A 14,486-nucleotide genomic window follows, 5' to 3' on the forward strand; every position below is an offset into this window, starting at 1 on the left:
GGGTTAAAGTAGTGGCTGTTTTTAGGGGTGTATTGACTGGGAAGGGACATGAAGGAACCTTAGTCCTGGTAATGTTCCACATGATCTGAAAGGTGCTACATCGACATATGTGAAATTCAGTAAGCTATACACTTAGGTTTTTGTGCACCTTGTTCTTTGTAAATTATAACTCAATTGGAATTTTTTTTAATATAAGTTAGACAAAACTACAATCTGCCTATTTTCAACCTCTTAAAGATATTCTTAAATTTTATTCCTTGACTAAGCCAGAGAAATATGTACTTGCATCACACTTTTGTCCTCTTAGAGAACTGTTCGTATTATACTGAGTTTTGGCATTAAATTATCAGCCCACATGGGAAAATGTTTGAAGAAATACTTGTGTTGTTTTTTTGTTTTTGTTTTTAACTGAAGGGATCTCTGTGTGAAGATGGGTGGGAGACATTTTTCCCAGATAGTGCCAAGAATAATTTGGGAGCAGTTGATTTGCTTTTATGGCTATGATGTTTTCCTCTGTAGCTCACTAAGAAATACAGAGCCATATTTGGGACCATTCTCTAGTGTAGACTATAGAACCTCACAGCATATATTTTCAATACTAATCTTACCAGCAAATTACTTAGAAGTTACACATTCATTTATCATTTAGCAAGCAAAATAAACATCTTCCTGATAAGTTTTTTAGGCTTGATATTTGTGTTGCATACATGTTTTTGGAAAATACTTGAATTTTGGCACTTTTACTATTTTCAGTTGAAAAAATTATTTCTAGTTATAATGATTGGAGTCAGATAGCATTGTTGTATATACTGTTAAATCGTAAATATGAGGAAAATAAAACTGTGCTTTTAACTAGTGGTTATAGCAGTAACCGAATATAAGATGGAACAATTTGCCTGGTAATACAATAGATGCTAAATAAGTTTTTTCCCTTTTTCTTTCTTTTAGTTCCCTTGGTAATGAAGACCCAACAGATTCCTTCAAAAGTTCTTTTTAAAAAATTATTAAATAAGATCCGAAGCCAAAAATCTCTCTGGACAATTAAATCTATGTCTGAGGATGAAAGTGAAATGATTACGACTGTTAGTGAAATTGAGAGTAAAGCACCAACGGTTGAGTCAGGAACAATTGCCAGCGAAGAGAGAACGTTATCCTCTGGGCAGGAACAAGGTATTTCTCTCCAAGAGTCTCATTTTCTATAAACCCTTTTAAGTTGTTCAAAAGTAGGTTCGTTTCTGAAAAATCAAAGAATAGAGGTTAAAAGGAACAAAACATAATCCTGCTAATTAAAAGCAACAAAGAAACATTATAAAAGCCTTAGTGAATCTTCTTCCAGACCACTTTTAATCTAGTATAGTTATTTATATATATTAATTGCAAAGTAATCAATGAATCAAAATTAACCAGTTCCTTATTGAGATGTTCAGGCTGTTTTCTAATTTGTCTTGGCATTTTTGTGCTACAGTGGGCATCCTTTTAGTGAAGTCTTTGCCCACATCTTTATTTCCTTAGGAAGGACTCTTTAAAGAATAACTCCTGATCAAAGGATATATGAACATGTTAATGGCTTTTGAGCGTGTTGTATTCCCACTAGGTATTTAGTTTCTTATTTGCTAATTTTAAATAATTTTCTGATTGGAAAAATAGGCTATTAACTATATTTCCAGAAGTTACAAAGTATCTTTTCACACACAATTCAAGTATCTCCTTGATTGGGATGATTTTAAAAATGTGATCGGATTTGTATAGAAATGTTTTGCTTCTATGCTTTTGATAAGAGTGACTTGTGGTCTATATTTGGGTTTTGGATTTTATCCTGAGTCCCACAGGAAGCCTTCTTGAAGTATTTTCTTCCCTTGGCCCCTTGACAGTACCTTCACTTGGTTTTCTACTTTACTATTTTCTCTTGCATTTTCTTCGCTGTTTATCCACATCTCCATAATGACTAACCATTGTTAGTCGTTGGTTAGTCTAGAGCTCATTCCGCAAGTCCCTTCTCTTTATATCAAAACTCCCTAGTTGATCTCAAATGTCACACTTTACATTATCATCTATAAACTGATGTCTCCCAAGTATGCATTTCTATTTTTGGCCTCCTGTTTGAACTCACCTTACTTATTTAACTGTTTCCTTCTCTTGTATATCTAATAATATCTTAAATTTGTTCAGAAGTGACCTGTTGATATCCCCTCCCACTACATACCTGCTTTTCCTACAGTATTCCACATTTCAGTATCTGGCAATATGTTAATTCCCTTGCTCAAGCCAAAAAGCTTATAGTCATTCTGGTTCCCTCTTTTCATATCTTATGTATCTTATGTCCAAACTATTAGCTGATCCAGTTGGTCCTACCCTCAAAATATATCCATAGTCCAACCATTTCTTTCCACCTACATCCTAGCTTAAGCCATGTTCATTTCCTAGGGTAGATTCTTGTAGTAGCCTGCTATCATCAGCCTTTGCACCTCCCTGTTATCGTCTATTAACATAGTGGTCCTCTTAAAAACAAGTAATCTCATGTCATTTCTTTGGATGAAGCCCTCCAGTAACTGTCAGTTTCACTCAGTAAAACCCAGAGAGTTTATAGTGGTTTCAAAGCCTTATGTGACCTGCACACATACACCCCCACCACCACTACTCCCATACTCACTACCTCTCTGACTTCATTTGCCTGCCACACCTCCCTACCCATCTTCTGTACTGTAGATGCCAGCTTGCTCGCTGTTTCTCAGACAGCAAACATAGGACTGGTGGTCTTAGGAATTGCTAATCTTTTTTACTAGACTTCTCTTTTTCTTGGGTATTTCCTTGACTCACTCCCTCACTTCCTTCACATGTTTACTCAACTATCCCTTTCTCAGTAAGGCCTTTTCTGACTATATAAAATGGCACACTTCTACCACTCCCCACCTCTACCCCAACCTCCACACCTTTTACTTCCTATCCCCTTTACCCTGCTTTCCCCCCATAGCTCTTATCAATATCTGATGGGCCCAGTAAAGTGACTGGTGCTTATTTTGCTTATTATCTTAATGCCTACCCCACCCATCCATAAGGACAGGAGCTTTGATTTTGTACATTGCTATGTCCCCAGAGTCTAGACTACTGCCTTGTACAAAACAGGTGCTCAGTTAACATTCGTTGAATTAATTGAATAATTTAAAGCAAGAGAGGTAAATTTGGAATCTAGACATATATATGATATTTAAAGCCATGGGCATAGAAAACCACTTGGAGGGGAAATAATTTAGTGAAAAGAGGGCTTGTAAGACCATCTGAGGGATTCCAACATCTAGAAGATGGCTAGAGAAAGGGCAGATAGCAAAGTCAGTAAAAGGAGTGGCCAGAGAAGTAGGGGAGAATATGGTGTTGAAATCCAAAAAAGGGAACTCTCATAGTCAATCCGTGACCAAGTTCTTTTGATAAAGGGCCTGGCTGGGCGCGGTGGCTCACACCTGTAATCCCAGCACTTTGGGAGGCCGAGGCGGGCGGATGACGAGGTCAGGAGGTCGAGACCATCCTGGCTAACACGGTGAAACCCCGTCTCCACTAAAAATACAAAAGATTCGCCGTGCATGGGCTGGGTGCGGTGGCTTATGCCTGTAATCCCAACACTTTGGGAGGCCGGGGCAGGCAGATCACGAGGTCAGGAGATTGAGACCATCCTGGCTAACATGGTGAAACCCTGTCTCTACTAAAAATACTAAAAAGTAGCTGGGCATGGTGGTTGTGGGCGCCTGTAGTCCCAGCTACTTGGGAGGCTGAGGCAGGAGAATGGCGTGAACCTGGGAGGTGGAGCTTGCAGTGAGCCGAGATCGGGCCACTGCATTCCAGCCTGGGTGACAGAGTGAGACTCCGTCTCACAAAAAAAAAAAAAAAAAAAAAAGTGAGCCAGGCGTGGTGGCGGGCACCTGTAGTCCCAGCTACTCGGGAGCATGAGGCAGGAGAATGGTGTAAACCAGAGGCAGAGCTTGCAGTGAGCTGAGATTGCACCACTGCATTCCAGCCTGGGCGACAAAATGAGACTCCGTCTCAAAAAAAAAAAAAAAAAAAAAAGATAAAGGGCCAATATGAGCAGGCTTTCACCATTCTCATCTTGCTTTATTCTCCCCCTTGCCTGACTAAAACCATGCACACTGATCTCTCAGTTCCTTGAATGGGCCAAGGTTTGTTTCTTTATCCTCACGGGGTCTTTTATACCCATTGGTCTGTCTGGAAAGGTCTCCTATACATCTTCACGTTGTTTACCTGGCTGGTTCTTCCTTACCTTTCAAGTGTCTGCTTAAATGTCATTTCCTCAGAGAAATTTCATCTTGCCCAGATTTATTATACTCTATTGTATAACCCTTCACTTTTCTTATATAGTACTTATTACAATTTCTAATTTTATAATTTTTTTCTGGGATAATTATAAGATGGTTCTGCCACCTACTCTGTAAAGCCTCCTTGAAGCATTTTCTCATTTACTGTGGTATCCCCAGCATCTGCCACATAAGTAGGTACCAAATGAATTAATGAGTGAATGAACGGATAGCTCCATGCAGACTATCTGGCTACCCAAATATGATCAGAACAAATTGCTTTAACTTCCTTCTCTGCTCTGGTTTCACAAATTATTTTTAAAAACCTAGTATCCAAATATATCAAAGATACATTGACATTTTGTTAGCTTCTCCTTTTTAACTTTGATACCTTGTTGTTTCCGCTCTTTTTATGCTTTTCTCCTATGTTTGAAATCCTATCAGTGTATCTATTAAATCAGTTCTTCACGTTTTCACAATTTCAGTCTTTCATCTCTGTTGTTATTATTAGGCTTGGGTTTAATGAGAAATATATCTGATCATCAGGAAGGTGACTGGATCTTAACTAGATGAGACATTCAGATGGCCCTAGATTGAATCTGTTAATACCAGAATTTTGTTATTTTGCTTTAAGTTTGACAATGATTATATATTCAAAATAACAGTGGTATTATCTATTACAGTTGTTGAAAGTGATACACTAACAATTGAGTCTGGACCACTTGCTAGTGAAGATAAACCACTTTCGTGTGGTACAAACTCTGGAAAAGAACAAGGTATTTCTTTTTATCACATCCTCAAATTAAATTTGACTCCTTGCATCTTTTTTTTAAATAAAATTACATGTGATATATTAAGAAAGGGCATTATAGTGGTGTCAAAATTCTAAATTATTGAAACTAATTTTTGTTTGGGGCATTCCCCTAGAAATAAATGAGACTCTGCCTATCACAACTGTAGCTCAGAGTTCAGTTCTACTTCATCCTCAAGAAGAAGCAGCCAGGATTAGAATGTCAGCAAGGCAGAAACAGGTAATTTGAAATTTTATTTTTAAAGGTTTATTTTTCCCCTAGGTACTATTATATAATTTTGTTTGGCCAATGAAATTTGTCTTAATGTCTGGCTAATTTTGATATCATGTTTTTGACATTGTCTTACACAAACATTCAGCTGATAAAATGCGTGTTGTCTTTGCCCATTCTGCTCATTCAACCCTTATTGTGTCTGCTTTATATTTTATATATTTGTATAGATCTTCCCTATAAAATTTATTAGCTTTTAAAAAGCAGAGACTATCTTCTTTAAAAAATTCAATTTATCCTACACAGTTTCTGATACAATGCTTTGTACATAGCAAGTATGCAATAAATAATTGTTGAATTAACAAGTCCTTGTCATAATATTAGACACTCAGATGGGCTTTGTAATCCCACAAGTTTTTTGAAAAATAATACTTCAGAGGAAAAACTTTTAATATACAGCGCCCTTTTTTTGCTCCGTCGCCCAGGCTGGAGTACAGTGACACGATCATCGCTCACTGCAGCCTTGACCTCCTCAGTTCAATCCTCTGACCTCAGCTTCCTGAGTAGCTAGGACTACAGGTATAGGCCACCATGCCCAGCTAATTTTTTTTTTTCCTAGTAGAGATGACATCTTGCTATGTTGCCCAAGCTAAACTTTAACTTCTTTAGGCCGGGCATAGTGACTCATGCCTGAAATCCCAGCACTTTGGGAGGCTGAGGTGGGCAGATCACTTGAGCCCAGGAGTTTGAGACCAACCTGGCCAACCTGGTGAAACCCTGTCTCTACTAAAAATACAAAAATCAGCTGGGTGTGGTGACACAAATCTGTAGTCCCAGCTACCCAGGATGCTAAGGTGGGAGGATTGCTTGAACCCAGGAGGCGGAGGCTGCAATGAGTCAAGATCACACCACTGCACTCCAGCCTGGATGACAGAGTGAGACTCTATCTCAAAAAAAAAAAAAAAAGGCCGGGCCCGGTGGCTCACGCCTGTAATCCCAGCACTTTGGGAGGCTGAGGCGGGTGGATCACGAGGTCAGGAGATCGAGACCATCCTGGCTAACACGGTGAAACCCCGTCTCTACTAAAAATACAAAAAATTAGCTGGGCATGGTGGCGGGCGCCTGTAGTCCCAGCTACTCAGGAGGCTGAGGCAGGAGAATGGTGTGAACCCGGGAGACAGAGCTTGCAGTGAGCCGAAATCGCGCCACTGCACTCCAGCCTGGGCGACAGAGTGAGACTCTGTCTCAAAAAAAAAAATCCTCCTTAACTTATGACTTTGGTCTCATCTACTTTTAATAAAATATTTTTTTAACCCAACTTACCTTGAAGGAGGCTAATTATTACTAAGCAGGCCAGTTTATAGTCCTAGTTAGTTTTTTCAAAAATACAGCTGGGGAATAATTCCGTGAGCCAGTATTTCTTCTCAGATAAATACTTTCTCAGGCCAGGCGCAGTGGCTCATACCTGTCATCCCAGTACTTTGGGAGGCTTAGGCGGGTGGATCACCTGAGGTCAGGAGTTTGAGACCAGCCTGGCCAACATGGTGAAATCCCATCTCTACTAAAAATACAAAAAGTATCTGGGCGTGGTGGTGCGCACCCGCAATTCCAGCTACTCAGAAGGCTGAGACAGGAGAATCGCTTGAACCCAAGAGGTGGAGGTTGCAGTCAGCCAAGATTGTGCCACTGCATTCGCCTGGGCGACAAGAGCGAAACTATCTCAAGAAAAAAAGAAAAATTTCTCATCAATAGTCTAGAACAGTATTGTTCAGTAGCACTTTCTGTGATGATGGAAATGTTTTATATCTATGTACAGTATGTACCTGTTAGCCACATGGGCTGTTGAATAAAATAGTTAGTGTAACTGAGGAACTAAATTTTAAGTTTTATTTAATTTTAATTAAATTTAAGTAGTCACATAAAGCTAGTAAAGTAAGGAAGAGGAACTGTCTGGGAACTCCGTTGAAGCCACTGTTGCCTAACTAGGAATAGGTAAAGAATCAGGTCAAAACATTTTTTATTTTGAAAACAAGATCATTGTTCATTATCTCTAGTAGAAGTGCTGCTCTTTATATAAGAAAACAACGTGCATTCCTTTTTTTACTTATTCAGTAAATACTCGTCTGTTTATCAGGGACTGTAGAGTAGTCCCTGCTTATCCACAGTGTATATGTTCCAGGACCCCTCGTGGATGCTTGATAGTACCAAACTGTGGATAATATTGATTCCTGTATATACTATGGGTGAATTTATTTTTCCTTCTTTATAATTCCACTGATAGAAGATTTACTTTTACCATAGATCTTAGCAATCAGCGTATAATTTTTTTTCTTTCCTTATTGAGAACTTCCAGCTTTTCACTAAAAGGAAGCACTTTACAGCCTCTCTTTGACATATCAAAATTGCCAGCATTACTACTCTTATGCTGTGGAGCCACTATGAAGTAAAATAAGGGTTATTTGAACACAAGCACTGTGATGCTGCAACAGGCAAGTTTTTGTAACCAAGATGGCTACTAAGTAACAAATGGCCTGGTCCAGTTTACAGCATGGATATGCTGGACAAAGAGATTATTGATGTTTTCAGCAGTACAGAGTAGGACAGTGCAAGATTTCATCACACTACTTAGAATAGTGCATAATTTAAAACTTATGAATTATTTCTGGAATTTTCTATTTAAGATTTTCTGGCTGCTGTTGACCCTGAGTAATTAAACCACAAAAGCTAAATTGCAGATAGGAGGGGACTAAGGTGCTGGATTTGGCAGGCTAGTTTTGTCCTCATGAAACTCATAGTTACTCAAACATGTTCATATTACTTAGAGTGTGAGTGTGCTTGTATAGTATTAGAGTTTATGTGTTATCTTTCTGCCATTTTCTTCTGTTCCATGCCTGACAAAAAAGACACAGAATGTTGTTCATTGCTTCTAGATAACTATCCCTCTTAATGAGTATGGTTAAGAAGTCAAAGTATTTTAGGAGGCCTTGATATTTAATTTCTTTAGTCATTATTTATACTATTAAATGTGTGAACATAGAATTTGGCTGTACATCATTTGCTACTTCAAGGTAGTTCTTCAGTGGTGATCAGGGTTTCACTGTGCTCTCAGAAAGTAGAAATAGTTAATGTATTTATTCTTTCTTTTCCTTCTGCCTTTTTTTACTTCTATCCCTTTTTCTCTTTTTCCCATTTCCCATCTTTTACTCCCATCCTCAGTCTGTCAGTGATAACAACAGAGATAAAGCATCACCACTTACTTCTTTGAAAATTGGTACCCTTGGTGAAGAAACCTAATTTCTTTTAAATGGAACGTGTGTTATCTTTGCCTTTGTATGAGTTTGTTGTTAATAGATCAATAGTATTTTGTTACCTAGATAATGGAAATAGAAGAGCAGAAGCAAAAGCAATTGGAATTACTTGAACAAATTGAACAGCAGAAATTAAGATTAGAAACTGACTGCTTCAGGGCTCAGCTGGAAGAAGAAAAAAGAAAAAAAACTCAACCGACTGGGGTAGGATGCAGAAAATCTCATCACTACATAAATCATTTGGTGAGGGGGGCAAGAAAATATGAGCACTTGTAGCGTTTAGAAAAGTAAAATGGATGGCTGGGCGCAGTGGCTCATGCCTGTAATCTCAGCACTTTGGGTGGCCGAGACAGGCAGATCACTTCAGGTCAGGAGTTCGAGACCAGCCTGGCCAATGTGGTGAAACCCCATCTCTACTAAAAATACAAAAATTAGCTGGGCATGGTGGCACGTGCCTGTAATCCCAGCTACTCCGGAGGTTGAGGCAGGAGAATCGCTTGAACCTGGGAGGTGGAGGTTGCAGAGTGAGATTCCATCTCAAAAAAAAAATAATAATAAAAGTAGAATGCCTTTGTAATTCTTATTTGGTCTTTTTTTGATATAATGTATGTATATATGAATAAATTTGCATCAGTTACGGCTTTCATCTTTCAGTTTCTATAGGATACTAATAGATACGACCATGGTTTGTAGGTAATGCGTATGTTGAGCTTTTGGACCCGCACTAAAGGAGAATGACAGATTAGTTCATTTCTTACTAATGGAAATGCCAGTCATTTTATAAAAAATAAAGCTGTATGGAAGTTTACAATTATAGAACTGTATGTAAAAATACTTCAATACTTACTTCTAAATTTGCTTTTTAATTAGTAACTTTGTCTTTTATTAGGTTGGCATTGCTCCAGCATCATGCCCTGTAATTTCTGATGAAGATAGTCATAGGCAGATGATTCGTAACTATCAACATCAGCTTTTACAACAAAACAGGTATTAGCTAGGGTATAATTTATATGTGATCGTATGTGGCTACATTTTTAGGATTTATTGTTTCATTTATATGAGGATCTAATTTGGATTTCCTTAGAATTATGGCATTTAGAACTGCCATTCTTAAAGGACAATGTGAGTGTAATTTCTTTTCACCATGAGTATTGCCAACCCTAGATTGCTGTTGTTAAATTTAATGTATAGACATGGGGCTTTTTATTTTTCATTAAAAAACAATAATTGTTTGCTTTTGTCTTTGGTAGGTTACACAGGCAGTCTGTTGAAACAGCCAGGAAACGATTACTTGAATATCAAACTATGTTAAAAGGAAGGTGCCCATCGGTGTCAGCTCCATCATTGATAACTGATTCTGTTATATCAGTGCCATCATGGAAATCTGAGAGACCGACTGCTATATCAGAGCATTGGGATCAAGGTCAGAGACTCAAGTTGAGTCCTAACAAATACCAACCCATACAACCTATACAGACCTCCAAATTAGAACAAGATCATTTTCAGGTAGCGAGACAAAATCACTTTCCACAAAGACAGGTGGAAACAACAGAAACATTACACACTTCAGATATTTTAACCAATCAAGCTTTAGAATCACAAGAACATCTAAGGCAATTCTCTCAGACTGAAACACAACAGAGAGACTATAAATTGGTCCCCAAAGATTCTGAGACACTTTCAAGGGCTTTGTCACATGACAGGCAGCTAATATCACAGGATGCTAGAAAAATATCTGAAACATTTAGGGCAACAACTTTTCAAAGTTTAGAATCCCAACAATTGTTCTCAGAGAATAGTGAAAATATATCTTACCATTTAACTGAACCTTCTTCATTTGTACCACTGGTACCTCAGCATTCTTTTAGTTCTCTGCCTGTTAAAGTTGAGTCAGGAAAAATTCAAGAACCCTTTTCAGCCATGAGCAAAAGTACAGTTTCCACAAGCCATTCTATAATCAGCCAAATGCATGATAGGCCTTTGCTGCCGTCAGAGAATATCACAGCCCAGCAAGGTAATATGAAGGCCCTCCAAGAACAGTTAGACCTACAGAAGAAAGTTCTTCAGGCAAGACAGGAAGCTCAGGAACAGTTACTTTTGTGCAAACAGAAAGAATTGGAACAGCAAATGGGCCTCTCGGTATTCCTTCCCTTGGTAACTCCAGATTCATCTGCTTTATTGCCTTCTGCCAAAGCAGATTTGGGGAGAATCCAGGAATCTTCACCAACCAAGAATAATACTGCAGTTTCCTCAGACCATCATGTGATCTCACAACTTCAGGATAAGCGTTTGAGTCTTTCACAGCCTATCCTATCACAGCAAAATAATTTTAAATTTCTCCAAGAGCAGTTGAATATTCAGAAGGATAGCCTTCAGGCTAGGCGAGAAGCCCAGGAAGTATTGTATGTACATAAACAGAGTGAATTGGATAGAAGAGTATGTTCTGAACAGGCTGAGCCCTCTTTCCCATTTCAGGTAGCTCAGCATACATTTACTTCACTACCATCTGCTGATACAAAATCTGGAAAAATACAGGAGCAACATTCATCTAAGAGCAAGAAAGGACTTGTTTCATGCCAATCTGACATCCCCATATCTCAGGATGGGTCTTTGAGTTTCCTACAGCAGTTCCTACCTCTACATGATAGTTTGAAGTTGCTCCAAGAACAGTTGACTAAACAGAGGGATACTCTTCAGGCTAGGCATGAAGCTCAGGTGGAATTACTTTTACATAGACAAAGAGATTTGGGGGACAGTAAGTCTGGGCTGGTGAGCTCTTCATCCTCACCAGTGGTTGTTCAGCATTCAGTTGCTTCACAAGCTTCTGCTAAAGCTGAGCCTAGGAGAATTCAGGAGCTTTATTTATCTGAGAAGGAGAATGTAGGTCCCTCCTGTCGTTTGATAATCCCAACATTTCAGGATAAGTCTCTTAGTTTTCCACAGCATAGCCTGGCACAGCAAGAAAATTTGACAATACTCCAAGAACAGTCACAAATACAAAGAGTAATACTTGGTGCTAAAGAAGGAACTCAGGAATTTGTACACACAGAAAGTGAATTGGAGAAAATAATTTCTTCTGAACAGACTGGCACCTCCTCATCCCTTTCCCAGGTGGATGAATCTGAGGGATTCCAGGAATGTATATCAATCAAGAGTGACAGTACCATTCCCTTAAGCCATCCTAAGATCCCAAGATGTCAGGAAAGACTTTTGAGAGTTTCACAACATATGCTACCTCTACAAGATAATTTGGAGGAACACCAAGCATGGCTAGACACTGAGAAAGAAGCCTTTCATGTCAGTCAGAAAACCCAAGAAAATATGTCTTCTGAACAAACTGGCTCATCTTCATTCATACCCCAGTTGGTACAGCTTTCATTTACTTCGTTAGCTTCAGCTGAGTCTGGCACAATCCTGGAACCTCTTTTTACAGAGAGTGAAAGTAAAATTTTTTCAAGCCACCTTCAGATCCCACAATTGCAGGATAGGCTTTTGAGGATATCGCAACTTATCCAGCCTCAACAAGATAATTTGAAGGCACTTCAAGAACAGTTAGCTACACAGAGAGAAGCCATCATTCTAGCTAGACAAGAAGCTCGGGAAGAATTACTTTTACATCAGAGTGAATGGGAGGGAAGAATATCTCCCGAGCAGGTTGACACCTCTAACTTACCCCTAGTACCACAGCATTCATTCGCCTCATTACCTCTTACTGAATCTGAAAGAAACCAAGAACCATGTTCAATTAACAGTGATAATATAGTATCCTCAGGTCACTCAGAGATACCAACATTGCCTGATGGGCTGTTGGGTTTATCACATCTTGTTTTACCTCAACAAGATAATTTGATTGCACTTGAAGAACACTTGCATGCACAGACAGATTTCCTTCCTTCTATTGAGAAAACCCAGAAAGAATTGGTTTTGTCAAAACCATGTAAATTTGAGGAAAAGGTATCTTCTGAGCATTTTATCCAGTCTCACCATGGTGATTTGCAGGCACTTCAACAGCAGTTAGATACACAGAAGAAAGCCATTCGATCTATACAGGAAGTCCAAGAAGAATTGCTTTTGCAAAGATTAAGTGAATTGGAGAAAAGGGTATCATCTGAACAAGTTTGCTCCTCTTCATTTGTATCCCAGGTGCCTGTTGCTGACTCTGAAAGAACCCAGAAGTCTTTCCCAACCAAAAGTAATGATACTCTTCCCTCAAGTCATTGTGAGATTCCAAGATTACAGGATAGACTTTTGAGTTTATCACAGCCTATTCTGCCTCAGCAAGATAATATGACAGCACAATTGGATGCACAAAGGGAAGTGATGTATTCTTATGAGAAACCCCAGGAAGAACTGTCTTTAAACAAACAAAGAAAGTTGAACAAAAGTGAATCTGCTGAGCATACTATCCCCTCTTTGTTTCTACCCAAGGAAACAGAGCATTCGTTTATTCCACTACCTTTTGCAGAAGCTAAACCTAAAAGCACTTGTGAATTGTATTCATCCCAGAATGAACATGCAGCCCCCCCAAGTAATCCTGTGATCCCAGGGTTTCAAGATAGACTTTTGAGTTTTTCACAGCCTGTCTTAACTCAGCAAGATAACTTGGGACTTCAGAAACAGTTGGATCTACAAAGAGAAGTTCTGCATTATAGCCAGAAAGCCCAAGAAAAATTGCTTGTACAGAGACAAACAGCATTGCAGCAGCAGATACAGAAACATGAAGAGACTTTGAAGGATTTCTTTAAAGACAGTCAGGTATGTTTTAAACCTGAATAATAATGAAACACTAGAAGTTTAAACCCAAATCAGTTTTTAATACTAGGATTACAAGTTTTCAGTTATTGAGAAAAAGTAGTTTGACCTTAACTGTGCTTTGATTTTTCACCCTAAATGATGTGGAAGTTAAAACAAAAATCGATCCACCCACATGGTGTTTATGAGGTTAATAGTTACGTGAAGTCCAATTAATTTTTTTAAATTTTCTTTTGTTTTTGCTTTTTTTTTTTTTTTTGAGACAAGGTCTCGCTCTGTTTTTCAGGCTGGAGTAGAGTGGCACCATGTCGGCTCACTGCAACCCCTACCTCCTGGGTTTAAGTGGTTCTTGTGCCTCAGTCTCCCAAGTAGCTGGGATTACAGACATGTACCACCATGCCTGGCTAAATTTTGTATTTTTTTTTTTTTAATAGAGACAGGGTTTCGCCATGTTGCTGGGATTACAAAGTGCTGGGATTACAGGTGTGAGCCACCACACCTGACCCAAAGCTCAATTAATTTCACCTGCAAACACACCACAAAACAATGTAGATTCTTATTTTAGAGTTTTGTTTTAATGGATTTTAAGCTTACCATAAGATTTAAATTGTAAAAATAACTGGTTAGCAGAATTTCTCTTATGCAGCAACAGACATTGTGCTCTTTGTTGACATTTATATACAAATCAAAATCAATACCATCTTTTTTCTCAAGTGACACTATTATGGTTTGTTGTAAAACGGGCATGATTTTAGGCTGATGTAGAGCTGGACCTGCTGCTTTTATCTGAATTGTTCATAAGACTCTGGCCCAGTGACTCATTCATAGTTGCCCTATCTGGGAGACAAGGGTATGTTCTAAATTTGAATGTATCCGTTTTATTTTAAAAGGCCAGTTCTGCTGGACATGGTGACTCAGGCCTTATAATCCCAGCACTTTGAGAGGCCGTGGCAGGTGGATCTCCTGAGCCCAGGAGTTCAAGATCAGCCTGGGCAACATGGCGAAACCCTGTCTCTACAAAAAATACAAAAATTAGCCAGGCATGGTAGCATGTACCTCTAGTCCTAGCAACTCTGGAGGCTTAGGTGGGAGGATGACTTGAG

The 14,486-nt window shown here is 38.9% G+C and overlaps 1 protein-coding gene across 48 annotated transcripts in view; it reads left to right on the forward strand.

The window, feature by feature from the left end:
• CEP295 (centrosomal protein 295) overlaps positions 1-14,486 on the forward strand; it is a 68,688-nt gene that overhangs the window by 25,109 nt on the left and 29,093 nt on the right. For 31 of the 48 annotated variants that reach the window (XR_010147635.1, XR_010147636.1, XR_010147637.1 and 28 more), the window contains exons 10-15: positions 949-1,170; positions 4,985-5,077; positions 5,229-5,332; positions 8,698-8,874; positions 9,521-9,618; positions 9,882-13,386. Coding sequence is in view for 43 of the 48 variants with exons in the window: in XM_016921796.4 (XP_016777285.2) it covers positions 949-1,170; positions 4,985-5,077; positions 5,229-5,332; positions 8,698-8,874; positions 9,521-9,618; positions 9,882-13,386 (4,199 nt within the window). In the remaining 5 variants the exon portion in view is untranslated. Of the gene's footprint in view, positions 1-948; positions 1,171-4,984; positions 5,078-5,228; positions 5,333-8,682; positions 8,875-9,520; positions 9,619-9,881; positions 13,387-14,486 lie in introns of those variants that run through there. The other 17 variants (XM_016921800.3, XM_063784389.1, XM_063784391.1 and 14 more) reach the window with 3 other exon arrangements.

The sequence above is a fragment of the Pan troglodytes genome, chromosome 9 (genome assembly GCF_028858775.2).
Source record: "Pan troglodytes isolate AG18354 chromosome 9, NHGRI_mPanTro3-v2.0_pri, whole genome shotgun sequence".
In the NCBI taxonomy this organism is placed as follows: domain Eukaryota; kingdom Metazoa; phylum Chordata; class Mammalia; order Primates; family Hominidae; genus Pan; species Pan troglodytes.